At 42.6% G+C, this 17,113-nt stretch overlaps 5 protein-coding genes across 5 annotated transcripts; 2 read left to right on the top strand and 3 right to left on the bottom strand. All coding sequences in view use genetic code 12, as the record gives it.

Annotated features, from left to right (window-relative positions):
• Positions 1-130: 130 nt before the first annotated feature.
• On the bottom strand, positions 131-5,869 carry MYO5 (myosin 5; the record flags this gene model as incomplete). Its single annotated transcript, XM_025484320.1, has 2 exons — positions 131-3,973; positions 4,499-5,869. The coding sequence occupies 2 exons, from the start codon at positions 5,867-5,869 to the stop codon at positions 131-133; spliced, it is 5,214 nt and encodes a 1,737-aa protein (XP_025342535.1).
• A 502-nt stretch (positions 5,870-6,371) lies between these two features.
• Positions 6,372-7,448, top strand: CXQ85_000578 (uncharacterized protein; the record flags this gene model as incomplete). Its single annotated transcript, XM_025484321.1, has 1 exon — positions 6,372-7,448. The coding sequence occupies one exon, from the start codon at positions 6,372-6,374 to the stop codon at positions 7,446-7,448; it is 1,077 nt and encodes a 358-aa protein (XP_025342536.1).
• A 55-nt stretch (positions 7,449-7,503) lies between these two features.
• Positions 7,504-8,642, bottom strand: CXQ85_000579 (uncharacterized protein; the record flags this gene model as incomplete). Its single annotated transcript, XM_025484322.1, has 3 exons — positions 7,504-7,534; positions 7,582-7,846; positions 8,216-8,642. The coding sequence occupies 3 exons, from the start codon at positions 8,640-8,642 to the stop codon at positions 7,504-7,506; spliced, it is 723 nt and encodes a 240-aa protein (XP_025342537.1).
• Positions 8,643-9,440: 798 nt separating this feature from the next.
• SSK2 (mitogen-activated protein kinase kinase kinase) lies at positions 9,441-13,669 on the top strand (the record flags this gene model as incomplete). Its single annotated transcript, XM_025484323.1, has 2 exons — positions 9,441-13,108; positions 13,204-13,669. The coding sequence occupies 2 exons, from the start codon at positions 9,441-9,443 to the stop codon at positions 13,667-13,669; spliced, it is 4,134 nt and encodes a 1,377-aa protein (XP_025342538.1).
• Positions 13,670-13,728: 59 nt separating this feature from the next.
• Positions 13,729-16,382, bottom strand: IMG2 (mitochondrial 54S ribosomal mL49 domain-containing protein; the record flags this gene model as incomplete). Its single annotated transcript, XM_025484324.1, has 3 exons — positions 13,729-14,101; positions 14,774-15,296; positions 15,575-16,382. The coding sequence occupies 3 exons, from the start codon at positions 16,380-16,382 to the stop codon at positions 13,729-13,731; spliced, it is 1,704 nt and encodes a 567-aa protein (XP_025342539.1).
• Positions 16,383-17,113: the final 731 nt, after the last annotated feature.

Raw genomic sequence — 17,113 nt, forward strand, 5'->3', positions numbered from 1 at the left:
TTGGCGCTCCTTTTCCCACTGCATGAACTTGATTATTTACCCGCACTATGCGAAGTACACTCTACAATTTATTGCTAACAATTATTCAAAAATCTCTAGTATTAATATAGGAATTGCGTGCAATCCAGCCTCACCACTCATCATCATCATCGTCTTCTTCTTCATCGCTATCATTTCCGGTAGCTCCTTTACGTTTTTTTAAGGCATCCGCGAGAGATCCCGCTAACGTAACGTCACCACTTTTTTTGGCCAATATGGCATCTGCAAGACCATTACCGAGCCCATTACCAGATGACGTTGGAAGTATGGTGGGTCTTGATCCTTCGGATTGCACTTCCTGGGGTGCAACTGGCGTTCTCAGCGAGGAAATGTTAGCATCACCATTACCCGAGAACAATTCCTGAGGCGGTTCAACCTCTTTCATGTAGTCCATAGGAGACCATCCTTCGTAGGTCTCATCTAGGTCTTTGACAAGGCCCCATTTCCCATTCACATTTGCGACGTATACGATGCTGTCTTTTACCAAAGCGACAGATCCAGCAACAGAGCCATCATAGTCATACATAACCTTGTAAGTAGGAAACTTTGGCTTAAGAGCCCTCAGCGACGAGGGTGCTGATGGCGGTTGTGGTGGTGCCAGTGGCGTAGGCTTAGACGTAGGCGTGGCAGTGTTTTTGACAGGTGGCCGTGGTGGAGCAGTCGTTTTCTTAGCAGGCCGCGGTGGAGCAGGCTTCACTTGCGCTTGCTGAGAGGATGATGGAGTCAGAGGATTGGACTGGTGATAAGTAGCTTGGGCGATCCCGGGAGGAGCTGGTGGAGGCTTCTTCTGTTGCTTGACATTTGGCTGTGGAATGGTGCTTCTGTCACGGGGGTACAGCTCAGGGACTGTCCTTGGCTGAGCTTGATGGTATGCATGCGCAGCAGCCAGCGCCAGAAAAGCATGCGAGCCATTACGGCTAGCAGGAGCCAGCTTCATCTGTGCTCCTCTGTTGTAGTACTTGCTGTAATCAACAGCAGTTGCTCGAGGCCTTGGTCTCTTCGGATTACGGCTTGTAGGTGCTAAGCCTTGACCAACTGTTACACTGCCAGACTTGTAATTGTCTGCTTGTGCTGATGAAGCTCCAACGATAATTTTCACCACATGAAACTTGCCAGGTTTCTTTTGGTACTCAATGGTAGGACCGATCTTAACAGTTATGCCTCTGTTCAATTGCTTCATGTGAGTTACCAACTCTGTCTTGAAATCCAAGTTGATGAAAATATCAGGCGTACTGGCAGTAGCCGTATGTAACGAAACCGCCAACCAGTTATCCAGAAAAGAAGACAAACCCAAATAGTTGACTCCTGACAAAGGCAAAGTGAACTCCTTTTGCAACGCTAGGCGCTTTTCGACGACAACTTCAGCAACAACGTATAAATTGTTCTTCGTGAGAATGAATATTCTTGGAAAACGCTTTGAGGATCTGCCGAACTTAGACAAAAGTATTTCTCCTTTGGCTGAGAAAACAACATACTCGTTGATCCCTGCCAGTGTGACAATAAACCGGCCATATCCGCTCGATTGGTTGCAGCCTAAATAATCCCCCATATAGGCTCGGGAACCCAACAAAGACATCCTTCTGCGCTCTTTTCTTCCGCCCAAGATTTCACTCCCAGTGTCACGGAGTTGTTCGAACTTGTTGCCATGCTTCTTTGTTCTCCATGCAGTTTGAATAACCTTGGCGGCATCTTCTTTTCTTTTCATATACCGTCTCCATGCTCTTTGAATCCTTGCAGCCATGTTGTGCCAGTATTTATCTCTCATATCTTCTAAAGCGAATAATGTTTCAGGGGTCTTAATGAACACCTTTGTCGTGCCCATTTGGTACTCTGTAGGTGGAATATGACACGACTTGAGGATTTCTTTCACGGCAGTTATGTCGTCACCACTCCAAATGTAATCACCTGCGTAGCCAGTCTTTGAGGACAAAAGGTAGAACCTTTGTACAAATTTGTCAAACGTTGTCCTATACGCGAAACCAGCCCTTCTGATTCTCACGTTTTCCTTTAACCCCAAATACTTTATTTGATGTAACACCTGCTGATTTTCATAGTCCTTCGGCCTTTTTGTTTGGTTGGGTTTGATGGTTCTAATATAAGATGGTTGACATTGAGATAAAGTATCGACTAAAATATTCGCACTTTTCTTGATCTTGTCCGACGCAGTCTCTGGTCTCTTCTTACTGTCCGTAACAGCAGCTAGAAGATGAGATGGGAATAATTCCTTGTTCACAAAAGTATTATTCGAGGTTGATAAGACCTCCAATAAATCGCGCAACATGTTATCCTTATTCTTGTCAGTCATGCCAGATACCTCATAAGTAACATCACCGGCATAGTGTTTGATGATAAACTTGCCCCGTCTATCTTCAAAATGCTTGTTGCTGGCACCCACCATACTTAACCGTTGGGCAAATACCTGGTCTGCGGCATCAGAGTCTGCATGCGCAGTTTTGATGGAATCGTTCAAAGCGGCGAACAAGCCAGGTTGTGGTCTTGTGGCTTCTATTAAATCGCAGACAACTTTGTTGTTAAAATAATCAATGGGGGTCCATTGGATCTGCTCTTGCACATACTCTTCTTGTTCCGCCTTCAAAGTCAACTGAATAAAGATCTGCTGCAATTTTTCGTTGACGTAGTTGATGCAAATTTGCTCAAAAGAGTTTTGATCAAAGATTTCGAAACCATAAATATCCAAAATACCAACAGACTTTTTCTCGTAATTGTGAGATGGATCCTTAAGAGAACGATTGACTCTCTCGACAATCCATTCGAACAAATTATTGTAGATACCCTTGGCTAAAGCATCTCTCACGGCTATGGCTTGAACGATGTTCAATGGCACATGATATGTAGACCCCCTTCTCATTCCGTGTGAAGTTTCAATGATTCGCTCGACGATAGATTTCTTCAAAAGCTCAGGGTCAACCTCCAAAAGGTATGCAACAAAAGTTGTGACCCCTTCGTCTCTGACTGCGGCATTTCCTTCTTCGTTCTCAACGAAAGAAATGTTTCCAATCCACAAAATGGCAGCCAACATTCGGAAGATGCTGTCTTGTTCGCTCTGTTGCAATCCAATAACATTCATGGCATTGATAGTCTCAGAAAAATCCTTATTATCATCGATACCATCAGCGGTAGTACATTGAGCAGCAGAGGTGTAAATATAGGTCCCGGGACCCTGGATGCCGAACAGCTGTTGGTATTGCGGTGGGCAATGCTTCGTAAACTGATAGAAAATATGAAAATTCCTCTCATTCGTGATCTGCTGGACGACTCTTTGTTTCTCCAACAAGTAGTTCGTGATATGGGCAGCAATGGGTTGATAGTTCTCGGGATTGAAATATATCTCAAGGTATTTACCATGCCTTGAAGAATTGTTGTTTCGCAAGGTCTTCGCGCATCCAAAAGACTCTAACAAAGGGTTGGTAGCCAATACCATGTCCTTTATTTTGCCAATCCCGGATGAGGAGCTGGCCCCCCCGAGCTGGTCATCAACGGAGACATTTGCTATGTATTGCATGATCTGCTTAGCAGCTTCCGTCTTGCCTGCACCAGACTCTCCTGAAATGATGACACATTGACTATCACCGTATGATTTCAAATTGTAGTACATTGACTCAGCGATGGCATAGACGTGTGGTGGCACCTCCAATCTGTTCTTGCCTTTGTACATGTTCAACATTTCTTGGGTATATATGCCGAGATCCTGGAAAGGGTTGACAGATATCAAAACATGACCGATGTAGGTATAAATCGTACCATTCATAAATCGCTTGTGCAAGTTGTCGTTGATAGATTCATCCGAAATTTTGGATAAGAGAGTTAGATCGGAGACGCCAACTTCCTTCTTTTTATGCAAATCAAACTCGGCTTTTTTGATACCAGTTCTGGCGGGAGCCTCTTGTTGCTTCGCCTTGGTACGACCACCTCTCTTAACAATTGCCATTGCAAAGTATCAAAGATGGAACAGTAGGTAAGGTATGGAACTCGAGATGGGAAGTGCATTACCTGTCCGGTGCGCAAGACGATATAGTACAGCTTTGGTAGTGCACCAACCGTCATTGGTCAATTGCTTGGTATAAACTATTCCCGAAATCGAGCCGATAGTCACCGCCGGGGCGCATGCAGATCTTCGAGAGGTAACCACTACTGAGTCAAGGCCTCTGAATTTAAGTGAATTACGTAGAGTTTCCTTATTTTTGGTTTTTAACTTATCTTTTTGATTTATTCTTTGTTTGCTTAATTTCTTCCTTCTGAGTGATGCATTAACCAAAGATTTCATCATTTAGCTGGACCATATTCTCACCATCTTGTCTTTGCCCCCTGAGGACACCTTCCTTCCATCCATGCTCCAGTCGACGCAGTAAACCTCATCTGAATGTCCAGGAAGGTCTGTTAATAATTTCCGTGTCTTTACATCCCACACTTTCAAAGTTGTGTCTTTCGAACAACTAACTAAAAGCCTATTATCGGCCGACCAGGCAGTTTGATAAACCGATGCGACATGACCTCTAAATGTTCCCAAGAACTTGCCAGTTAGCCCATCCCAAAGTTTGATTGAATTGTCGAACGATGCAGAAACCACAAGTCTGCCATCAGGTGAAAACGAAACATGGTTTACGAGTTTCTGGTGTCCAGTCATTCTGCAAACTGGTTTGCTTGACTTGAGAGGTTCCCAGAAATACATCGTGAAATCGTCACTCGCTGTTACAAGGCGCTCATTAATCAGGCCGCCAATATGAGCAACAGCTTCGTAAGCATCTTTCGCCTTCTTCCGCATCTCCGCCTCGGTCATCTTTTTAGAAGTATGCTTAAGTGAGGCATGATCGAAGCAACCTTTACGAATCACGTAATCTGTAGATAAAGATAAGTGATTTACCCAATGTGCGTGGCTTTTGAGCGTCTGTAAGCATTTACCGTCAGCGGAAATGTCCCATGCTTTGATTGACTTGTCGTGGGATCCACTATACAAAATGTTGGAACCGGACCATTTGACGCAGGAGACTGAATTTGTATGTCCACTTAATGTAAAGAGGCATAGTCTTCTCGTCGTATCCCAAATCTTTAAGGAACCATCCTTTGATCCTGAACTGAGTCTTGGCTTTTCACCCTCCTTAACCAAGTGTAAGGGCTCCCACGCAATGCTTGAAATCCACTTCAGATGACCCAAAAGTGGGTTACCAAGAGGTTCACCTGTCTCTGAATCCCATAATCTGATCGTATTATCCATAGAACCCGTCGCAATCATCGATCCACATGGAGAATAACTCACGCAGAGAATCCAGCTCGTGTGGCCTCTTAATGTTCGGAAAGGGGTGAGTGTATTGCAATCCCAAATTCTTGCCGTGGAGTCACCAGCACCTGAACACATACGGCCTGAATTATTGGGTGCAAACAGGCAGCAGAGAACTGTTGACTCGTGGCCTGCTATGGCGGCGTTTGACCTTGTAATCGGTCTTACTTTGAATACTGCTTTGGGTGTGAAAATAACCGTCATAAAGTCTTCCGTTGTCTTAAGACCTGGCTTCAACACAGAGTGGTAAAGATTATCTTTTATGTCTATGAGCTCATTCTTCTCAGCAAGTAAAGAAAATGAATATGGAACAGGTTCATCAATCAGGCCGTTTAAGTTATTTAAGAGCTCTTCTAACTGGGATTCAGTTATTCCTCCAGGGACTCTAACCGATCCGCCAACGGTCTTTCCAGTATCTGCTGCTTGAAATTTTATGAGAACATTGGGGATATCGTCCGGGACAATTTTGGTTTCTTGTACCTCTTGTAACTGCTTCCTTTGACGCTTCGAAGGTGGCGGAATAAGAGTAGCCATGGTTAATTCTCGTTATCCACTACCTTACCTTCTTTTCAAGTCGCTCACCTCGATGCTCATCACGATATATATGCAGTATCTTACATGTTTTGGCGGTGACTCTAGTAGGTATGAGAAGCTGTCCCGCCAGTGAGCACATCCCATTCTTTCACCAAGTGACCAAAATACGGCTATTCAGCCCGTAGTCTTCGAATAACAGTTTATCTATCAAGTTTGAATGCCTTGAAGTGATCAACTCGGACAGGGTTTGGAGATTTATTTGAGTTTGCAAATCATCAAATGTACAAGCAACAGCTTAATTCAGGAAAAGTGTATAATTTTTTTTTTTTTTTTTTTTGTTTGTTTTTTAATTCGTATGTACTTTTCTCTCTCTCCTTTCCTGCTAGATCGTCAAGTAGCTTCACCTGAAGGATAACTTCGATTTCTCAGGACTGCACCGTCTGCCTGACATTTTGTGGGGGGGCTCGTTGCAACACATCTATTTTAATGGCTTATACACACAATGGAGATTAGAGATCTCCCCCTTAATATCATCAGTCTAATATTTGAATATATACCACTGGAAGAGATAGACAGAGTTCTTACCGCTGTTGGACCCAGACCTCATGATATCCTATATCGTGCTGCAGACACAGTGAAGCATTCCAAGCTACTTGTCACCAACGAGTGGCAACTGCTGCTAAAGTTGCTACCTAGAGCAGTCCAGATCTTACCAATTCGTTTACTAGAATACTTTTGGCATATATCGTTGAGTGACTTTAGAAACCTTGCATTTGAGCTCGAAAAGAAATGGGACGGAAGAATACCGGTTAAAAGAAACATATCCTTGGTCTTCAGATTTGATCTATCCAACTCCAGTGCAAGATATAAAACTTTCCGAGACTTGCAGTATTTACTTAAGACTATGCCTATTCCTGTTCAAAGGGCTACGAAACTTTTGTACTTAAGTGTACCGGACACTCAAGGATTCCTCCTAGGGGAAGGGATAGACCAACTAACGGGTTTGGTCCTTCAAAGGTTGGTCCACTCTCCAGCATTTCACAAATCGCTTGAATCCCTCAGATTTCAGAGTGCTACTCCATCATTCTCCTTGTTAGCCAGCTCCAATATTACCTTGCGGAAATTGTCGCATTTTGATCAGCTTTCGTCCTTAGACCTATGTAATCTCGGGTTGAGAGATTTACGAGAGATCTGTCTACCGGCATCACTAGTCCATCTCAATTTGTCGCAAAATAGTCTTCAAACTATCAAACAGGACCGACTTCCGCCAAAGCTTTTCCTGCTTGATCTTTCGTTTAACCTTTTAACTGAAGTGGATGGTTCATGTCTTCCGGCGAATTTGAAGAAGCTTAACATCAGAAGAAACATGGTCGAGCATCTTGAAGACTTGCCAACAACACTTGAGTACCTAGATATTTCATTCAACGAACTAACTAGCGCACCATTCGCCATTCCTCCAAATCTTTGCTACTTGCGTACTGACATTGCACAATTTTATTTGATGTCAGAGAGTACTCGACATGACCTCTTAAACCAGAAAGTCATCATTCAAAAGCATGATAACAGGGGCTTTGATTGAGCGATAGGAAACCCACGATCAAGAACCCTCAAAAATGGTACCTGTCAGTTCGACATCAGAACCTTCTATTACCAGTGCTTGCGTATCTTGTATGGGCAAGTTTCCAGCTCCAAGGCTATTTTCCGCGTGCGACTCCCATCTCACTGGTGAAGACGGCACTTGTTCGGCTAGCTTCAGTCGTTTTCGTGCTCTCTCGTATGGTGGCTTTAATTGTTCCTGAGTCGACAGAATCGACTCTTCTAAAAACGAACTTAGATCTTCGTCGGGCGCATCCAGTAAATCAATTAGCCAATCATTTTCTATAGACTCTTTGCCATACAATTTATGGTTAAAGTCGAAGTATATCGGATCTATTATATTCCCTGTTCCAGTATCTTTATCGGCCTTTGCAGCTGCAACTTTTCTTAAAGTTTGATGACTTGCTGAGTTTTCTGCCATCGAAAAGTGTTGACTTTTGTGGTACCAATCGTTGTAAAAAATAACCCTCTGTGTTATCCTGCTTTCGTTGAGGCCAGCTTGGATGGCTTGGCCTATCTTGTCGTACTTTATCGGATCAAAATGAAGAATTTTCTTTTGTTGCTGAGACGGAAAAATTTCGCTCTCCGACAGCAAAGCATCCGAATAATGGTTTATGGAGGGTTTGGGCCTGTTTTTGTACTTCACATCCATACAACCAACTATTAGGACTAGCAGATTATACGACACCAGATAACTATTGAGGTGTTGAAATAATGCATCGACATGAGTTTGAAATTTTGAGAAGGGACTTTCATTTGCTAATGACGATTGTCCGTCCAAAGTTGGCACACTTTGCTCATGATTGCCTCCATTCTCGTCTTTGCGAAAATTGTCGATAACGACAGAATTACGTTCAATTTGATGCTTGAGCAAAGCTTCTTCAAAAGACACCACAATTTGGTAGCGATAATACTCAACTACTTCGTGAAAGTTCACAATTATGACAAAAGCAGAATTTGCTAAAGATTTTAACGGATTCAACATGAAGAATGAAAGAACCTGAGCAAAAGTCGGAAGATAGAATCGTTTAATCCTGCTCATCCATGCTTCTTCGTACCGTGGATGCTGACTGAATAATTGCCATGGGAACTGGTTAAAAGTTTCGATCACTATCACTGTCTTGTTCACGTCCTCTTCAAGCTGTGACACCATCATATTGCATATCACAGCAAACATTGCATTATGAATCGGAGTAGATTGAAAATCCAAGATTGCGTGCGATCCAGCAACCCGAATCACTGAATCAAGACCCGAAATTCCAGTTGATATATGGGCCCATGTTGGTTTCTTCAGGAGGATGTCGAAGAGGGAAACCATCGGAAAAGGGCCGGCGGTTTAATTTAGATAAATACTTTCCGAGAGATGTTCTGATTTTCTAGAACTTTCAATGGTATTTTTAGACGGGCTTTCAGATCAGTATTGCAGTCGGGACATTTTGATTAGGTTGTTACCCTCTCAAGTTCATAAGTTGGCGAGTAAAAGTAGTATAAGGTTCGGTAGGTATGACGCCAACACCTTTGCACCATAGTATGAATCAAAGGAGGAGATTGGGGTACCGCAACCAGTTATCTTAATAGACCTTGAACCAAAAAAAAAAATAAAAAAAAAAAAAAAAAAAAAACGATGGATGTAAGAGAAGAGGAAGATAGAAATAATATACTAGTTTAAGCAAAGAATAAAAAAAAAAAAAAAAAAAGAAAAATTTGAACTAAGGAAGAGCCAGCAATACAGTTACTTTAATGTATCAATACTTCGCGATCGTGATAACATCCTTACATCTGGTGTATTGTGATCAGAGCCAGGGTTAGAAGTGTTGTCTTTACACTAACAATACTAAGATTCTTCAATTTCTGTCATAGTTGATAGGGCTACATATATTTTACAGATATCCTACCTTAGTTAGAAAGATTCTATATACTGGTCCATATCCATTTTTCCATACCTCAAGAAAATAGCTCCGAAGTTATAGACAAAATGCCCAACCAACTGCCTAGTTCACAGAAAGACCAATCTGCTTTTGCATCACGTCATGGCTTACCTCATAGGGCTAGCGGTTCAAGCAGACGCCCAGGTCTTTCGAGGAGTCAATCAAATTATGCGACAAATGCTCCTACGTCTACCACAGGAGGAAGCGTCACAAGCTCAAAGACAGTGAAACGGCCCAACAGAGAACGCTCGAGTAGTACTAGCTCGAACGGAAACAACTCATCAGCGGCTAATCCCTCAACGTCCAGCGAGCCGAGGAAGAACCGTGCCAAATCAATGAGCCAAACTCTCGCCAACAATTTGCATAATAGCAACCAGTACATCGCACAGGAAAGAGCATATTTGAGAAGGATACGAAATCAGTGGGATAATGATTACTACACCAAAGGCATAAAAGGTGCTGATGAGGAATCCAGCAAAGGAGATTCTAATAACAATGAAGACGAAGAGGAGGAGGATGACTTCCTGACGTACGGTAATACCGACCTCTTAATTGACATCGATGACGAAAAGTATCAGATCGACTATAGTTTGGCTTTCGACATCATGAAATCTGCGAATACCAACTTGAACTTTCAGAACTCAAAACTGCTTGGGGAAGACACGGTAGAGGACCCTGCCGTGGTAGAACGCCTTGATTGGCAGGCGATGTTGTCATCTGTTCTCACAGGGGATGTTGTAAGATCTGAGAAAACTAAAATAATTGATAACACTAGCGTCAACGATGGTCAAGAACCGTTTTTGCATACGAATTACAAAGAGAATCTTTGGTTTGGAATTCGTGCAAAACTATTTAACAGAACCGAAGATGACCAAAAGAAGATAATCTTCTATCGCAGAACGTTGACTGATCAATTGATAGAGGAAATCATGAACTTCGAACTTTGTTATGACGACAAGCATAAGTTAGCTCGTGATCAGGTAGTCGACATTTTGGAGAAATATGAAAGAGTCTGTGATCAATGGCGAAGTCTTGAGGATATGAAACATGACAAACCTGCTTGTCGCACTGAGGGTTTTCAGAATAGAATTGATGCTCTTAACGCTTGGCTCAGCATCACCGATGCAATCGAAAGAGAATCGCAGTCATTTAAACTCTGGGTTGGAAACGATGATCTAGATATTATGAAAGGTAAATGTGATTCCGTGGTCCCTAACGAAGCCGAGCTTGAAAGCAGTAGTCTCACAAGCTCCAAAAATAAAGTTGTGAAGAAAATTTTTGAAGAAGATAATAAATCTTTGGCTGAAAGGCTCATGAAAGAAAAGGATGTTCATACAATTTTTCGAAAACGTATCTTTATTCCGCTTGCTCCATGGATGGTAAAGTCAAGGGAGACATACATCAACCTTGGCCATATTTTCGAATTGCTAAAATTGCCTGATTATATTCATGACTTGATTCAACTTTGCCTCATCCCCATGCGTCTTATTAAGGAGATTATCAACATCAGAATGAAATACGCCTTGAAATTACAGAACCCGACCTTGATGATGATAGACCAGATGATTGAAGATTTCAAATCTTACATCACCATTGCATTGGAAGTGAAAAATGGAATTATGAGTTATTGCAAGGCAGATGAAAACCGAACTTGGCTCATCGCGGATCTTTTTGACAATGACATAGTAGACTTCGACCGGGTTGTTCTCCTGTGTGTGCGCTACTTCCTTGTTCTCTTGAACAGAAAACTCATCGATAGCTCTAAAACGCCTAATACATTTCGGACCAATAAAGAGCCGGAGGAACTTGAGGACACATGGAACTTTCTCAAGTCTTTGGGAGAATTCATTGATGGTGGGAGTACCGTGGTTGCAGAAAATATCACGCTAATCACGCTGCGATTGTGTCTGAAACTTTTGTCTTATCTTAATAACCAGATTAAGAACCCACCTAGCTCTAATATGAGTTCGAGTGAGCTCATAAGATGGTATAACTCCACTACCGAAAATTTCGGACAGCTCAGACGAAAGCTAGCCAGGTTCACTAGCGAGCTATCCCGCTCATTTACCAATTCGATCACCTTCGAGATCCCTACAAACAATGGAAGTCGCACTAAAGCTCTCTTGGAAGCTTTGAAGAGCACTGATCATTTCCTAGTATATACTGGGACAGTTGAAGCGCAGGGTATGTACTTCTTCGCAAGTCCCGAATTGAGGGACGATGAGTCAGAAATTTTGAGGATTATAAACGGCTCACGGATAGGAATTGATCAGTCGGATTCGTTTGATGAATTCGTAGGGCTCTTAAACATGGTTAATGTTTCAGGTGAGGATGACTTTGCGAATTCTGATGAGTACATTCTGAAGCTTGGCTATGTGCTTGCCCTTTGTCCTCCTAAACCAATCGTGTGGGAAGGTGATATGATCACGTTGAACATCAAGGAAGTGCCTATATCAGATGTGAAAGTGGGTCAAATGCTATTCGTCACCAGTGATCCTTTTTATAACCTCGTTGAAATACGATCCCGCTTTGTGGAAACTGTCACTGACGCAATGGAAGGGGGTAATACGCTTAAAGTCGTCGAACAGCGCTCTTCCTTGGCAAAAGTCCATCGAGAACTCACAAAGATCAACAAGATTTTTTTTAAAATGACGATGGCAATACTAGACTCCGTCAAGATTATTATAGAACGGTGCAAGATGCTCATTCCGAGTGGAGGATATCAAGAATTAGTGAACTCATATTTCATTTATGCAAGAGATTTTGGGAAAGGGTCCGTTAAATGGGCAGATCCTCTGAAGAAATCTACGGTCATAATGAAACTCATTCAGCTCTCTATTCAATGGGTCAGTTTCATATGTGATGATTGCATACCAACTGACCGCAAAACTTTTCGATGGTGTGTGCTTGCCCTTGAGTTCTCCATGGAGATGACCCGTGGATTTAATGTACTTGTTCTCAACGAAGACCAATTCAATAAGCTTCGACTCAAAGTGGCACGCTGTATGTCGCTTCTAATATCACATTTTGATATAATGGGTGCTCGGTCTAGCGAAGCCGAGAAGAAAAAACTACTCAAGTGGACCTCGCAAAGACACAAAATCGAGAACACTACGGACGATGAGTACATTCTTACCGCCTATCGGGAAGATGTCATGAAGGAAATCGAAGAAATTGAGAATTATAGGGCAGAAGTTCAAGAACAGTTGAATTCCATTGGAAGAGTGTTGGACGTTTCCGATCTGGAGTATCATTTTGTGAAACTTCTCGCCTCCTCCTTCTCTAGTGTTTCTATCAGGTGGCAAAAAGGGCGCTTCATAGGTGGTGGATCTTTTGGCCAAGTTTTTGCTGCCGTCAATCTAGACACTGGGGGCGTCATGGCTGTCAAGGAGATCCGGTTCCATGATAGTCAATCAATCAAGATTATCCCTTCGATCCGGGATGAGATGACAGTGTTGGAAATGCTTAATCATCCTAATGTTGTGCAGTATTTTGGTGTTGAAGTACACAGAGATAAAGTCTACATCTTCATGGAGTTTTGTGAAGGGGGATCACTCTCTGGCTTGTTGGCACATGGACGTATCGAGGATGAAATGGTTATACAGGTTTACACCTTGCAGATGTTAGAAGGTTTAGCTTATTTGCATCAATCCGGCGTTGTTCATCGTGATATCAAACCTGAAAATATCTTGTTAGATCATAATGGCGTAATTAAGTTCGTCGATTTCGGTGCAGCAAAAGTTATAGCTGCGACTGGCAAAACCAGAACTTCCACTATCCAGCCCTCACAAACAGGCAAGAATAACCCAGAGAACCTCAACTCGATGACGGGGACACCTATGTATATGTCCCGGAGGTGATCACAGGTCAATCGACAGCCAAAAATGGAGTGGTCGATATTTGGTCCCTTGGTTGTTGCGTTTTGGAGATGGCAACTGGAAGACGTCCATGGGCTAATTTGGATAACGAATGGGCCATCATGTACCATATTGCTGCTGGGCACAAGCCTCAGCTACCCTCTTCGGATCAACTTAGTGAACCTGGCCGTTTATTCCTCTCAAAATGCTTAGAACACGATCCTACCAAAAGACCAAGTGCTGTGGAGCTTTTGAGTGACCCTTGGATTGTTCAAATCCGTCAGGCTGCATTCGGCTCGAGTGATGGCTCGACGCCGTCTTCGGAATTTGGACCTGGTATCACGCCCACTGGAGAAATATCAGCGCCATTGACTTCCTTTCCTGAGAGTGGTCAAACAAGTGATGACAAACCTTTATAGACGAATATATTGTCGAAACATGTTTAATATTTAAGCTATTTACAGTATTTTTACCTCCATTACACCACCGACTTATTGAGATAGTGCTTTATCTCCTCGGAGAAATCGCCCTTGATAGTGACCTGTCCTGTTAAGTTACAGGTCTTGACTGCGTTCTTCTTAGAATCTATCTTACTCAACCCCGTTAGTAACTCTTTGGCGAATAGGCCCACATTACCTTCAATTCGCTTGATTTCTGTAGTCACCTTTGTATTTTGGATCTTTTTGTAGACTGGCCAATATCCGTTCGCCGTTTTCTTGATATAGTACTGACCCAACTTTTCAAAGGAAGAGTTGGGAAGGTCATGGATACTAATACCCGAAAGCACAGGGGCGGAGTAGGCGAAAGTCAACAGCTCTCCTGTCCGTGGCACACGGATGCTCTTTAGAAGGCTGGAGGTAGCTTTCATTTTAACGTTTTTCCCGATGTCGTGAAATCCTCTGGAACTTTTTTTTTTTTTTTCTCCTTGCCTTTCTCACGCATAAATGACAAGCTCTTTATTTCTTATGTCCTACATGTACACCAAACCACCACCGCACAAACTTTGTATGGACTTATACAGCTATAGAGTTGTTTATATGCTTAAGGGAATCCGAATTGACCATGGCTAACGTGATAACTGTATTTTGTTAGTATTCTTTTGCTGATGCTCCCGCCTATGCTTAGTGTATAGCTTCTTTTGGTCGAAAACCATCCCACAGTCTTCGCAGGCAAAACGTTTTTGGTGTACTCTTTTATGTTTTGCCAAGTTCGAACTCTCGCTAAAACTTTTCCCACAGCCTGGAAAGTGACATTTGAGGGGCTTTTCGCCAGAATGAACCCGGGTGTGAATTGCTAGAGCAGAGCTAGTGGTGAACTTTTTATCGCAATGCTTGCAAGTGAAAGGCTTTTCCCCTGAATGAATTCTCATATGTTGTTTCAAAGTAGCTGCAACTGCAAAGCTTGCTCCACAAATCTCACACTTGCAAGGTTTGTAGTTTGTATGTATATGGATATGTCTGTAAAGCTTTTGCCGTTGCATAAAGGGTTTTCCTCCATTTCTTTCGCAACCAACCCAGCAACACTCGTACTGAGGCTTACCCAGGCCAATATGATCCAGCTGCAAATGCGCTTGAAGGTCACCATCCGATGCATGCACTTTCCCACAAACAATTGGTTCATTGTTGATATCTGTACCGATCTGCCAGTTACAAGTGTAGAGAGGATCAACAGGCTGACAGCACAGTGACTTTTTTGGTTTTATTTCCATCTGCGTGATGCTGACGCCATTTGAAGGGCTTTGTTCTTCTTTCTTGACAAAAGTCTTCGGGGATCCAAGTGAGGAAACAATAGAGTTCGGTGTGAGTAAAGGAGACCCTCTGGGAGCAGAAGTGACAGTTTCTGACCGAGTGCTGGCGCAACTCTCCTCGTTAAGACCTTTATGAGTGCTCAAATGGCTGACAAAGGATTCATAGTTTTCGTTTGTGAATCCGCAGTTATACCACTCGCATTGGAAAGCTTGGTGCTGCAAATTCTCACGGTTATCCAAACTATATTCTTCGTTAACATGGTCAGCAATTAAGTGGTCCAATAAAGTGCTATCGTCAACTTTCTTGCAGCAGTTTTCCCACTTACAAGAATATGATGAGGGTGCGTTGGGTGACGGAGGAGGTATTGAGGAGCTATTATAATGAGAGTGAGACTCGAGCTTTCCTTGATCCTCTTCAAAAAGCAGATTGAAATTATTAAACTGGAGAAAAAAATCAAAATCGTTGGGTTCCGCTGTCGCAGACAATCCAGGGGGTGGGTATTCATGTTTCAATGACGGTACTCGAGCATGAAAACATGATTGATGGGTATTATGCGACGTCTTTGGCGGGATAGACCTATCAACTGGGCAATCTTTACACAACGTTGCAGGAGACGACTCTGGAGAGATTGTTGGCCTGGCTCGTCTATCATCTTCGAACTCCCGCACCAGGTGGCACCGGTGAGGAAAATGTATCTGTATATCATCGCTGTTGGGAAGAGCGATTCGTCTTTTTTCGTTGGCTGGTGCCCATCATCTTCCTTTGATTTTCTCAGCAGTTCAACACTCCTTTGCACATTTTCCAAAAGACTTCGGAAGATTGCCATCCTCTGCAGTTGTGTATCACAAAGGTTATTTTCATGACCTAAAACATCATGGCTTTCTAAGCATTTGGGGTCGTCGCAAATCGCATCAGTATCCTTTAAGCAGTCGGGATCTTCGCAGCATTCAATCTCAGAAATTTTGTCGGAGCAAAGTTCATCTTCACAAACGGATGATGTATCACTATCTTGATGCGCTTGATAGTTTGTACAACGGGTATTCACACAATCCTTCGAAAGGCAATCAACAGTGTCGCAAACCTTGGGGTTCTCGCAGTCACCAAAGTAACAGTCGTCAAGTTCACTGCAGAAGATATCATCGCAGTCTTTGTTGAGCTCAACGCATCCATGAGTTTCAAGAGGAGGAGTATCTGCCTCCCTGGCCCTATCAGCCTGATGATCATGATTATGGATATGTCCATGAATATGCATATGGTCTTCGTGCTGGTGAACATGACCATGAATATACCCATGTGTCATGACTTGCTGAACATCCTTGATAGCCTGTTGTTCATCCAACGATGAAAAGACGCTTCCTAAACCAAGGGATTGGTCCGGCGTCATGCCCTTTATTTTTCTCACTGATGACGTCTAGAAATGGGTGGAGACCCTGCTCCCCTAAATCAGAACTTACTCTTAGTTGTCCCAACTAAGCAAATATTCAATCAATCGATGAAGAAATGTGATTTTCACCTTAAGATTTAAGATATTTGACGACAAGCGACACCAGAATCAATAATCAGTTTTTACCCTGGTGGTTAGCGAAAAATGATGAAGTACTCTCGGATTTCCTATATAGAGGACATGGTGTACTGGTCTTGTGGACTCATGACATTCAACTATTTTAACTGCGATGAGATGAAGCTTTCGATATACCATCAATACTGTTTCAGAATATGATATGAATTAAATCAATTCGCCAAGCTAACCCAAGATCTTTCTCTCTTTTTTTTTTTTTTTTCTTTTTTTATTTTTTTCAGTGGCATTGTCTTGAACATTCCTCAAAACATTCTGGTGGTAAGGGAATTGAATAGTCTCTCGAGAGTTTGAACGATTAAATGATGCTAAAATGTAGATACAAATATGCAATATTATACTAAAAGATAGTGTAATATGGTTCTAGGTCGTTTCTGATCGATGATAGGACAACGGATAAGTTGTAGGACTGCGTGACTTAAGTAGTTTCCTCGTTTCCTCAAATTTCGGCGCTCCCCATCGATCGTGACATGCATATGACGTGCATAGCGATAATAACATGCCCCGCGACATATATCAACGCTTATACCTGTTGTGTA

This window comes from Candidozyma haemuli (assembly GCF_002926055.2).
Source record: "Candidozyma haemuli strain B11899 chromosome Unknown A_2014730914, whole genome shotgun sequence".
Classification (NCBI taxonomy): Eukaryota; Fungi; Ascomycota; class Pichiomycetes; order Serinales; family Metschnikowiaceae; genus Candidozyma; species Candidozyma haemuli.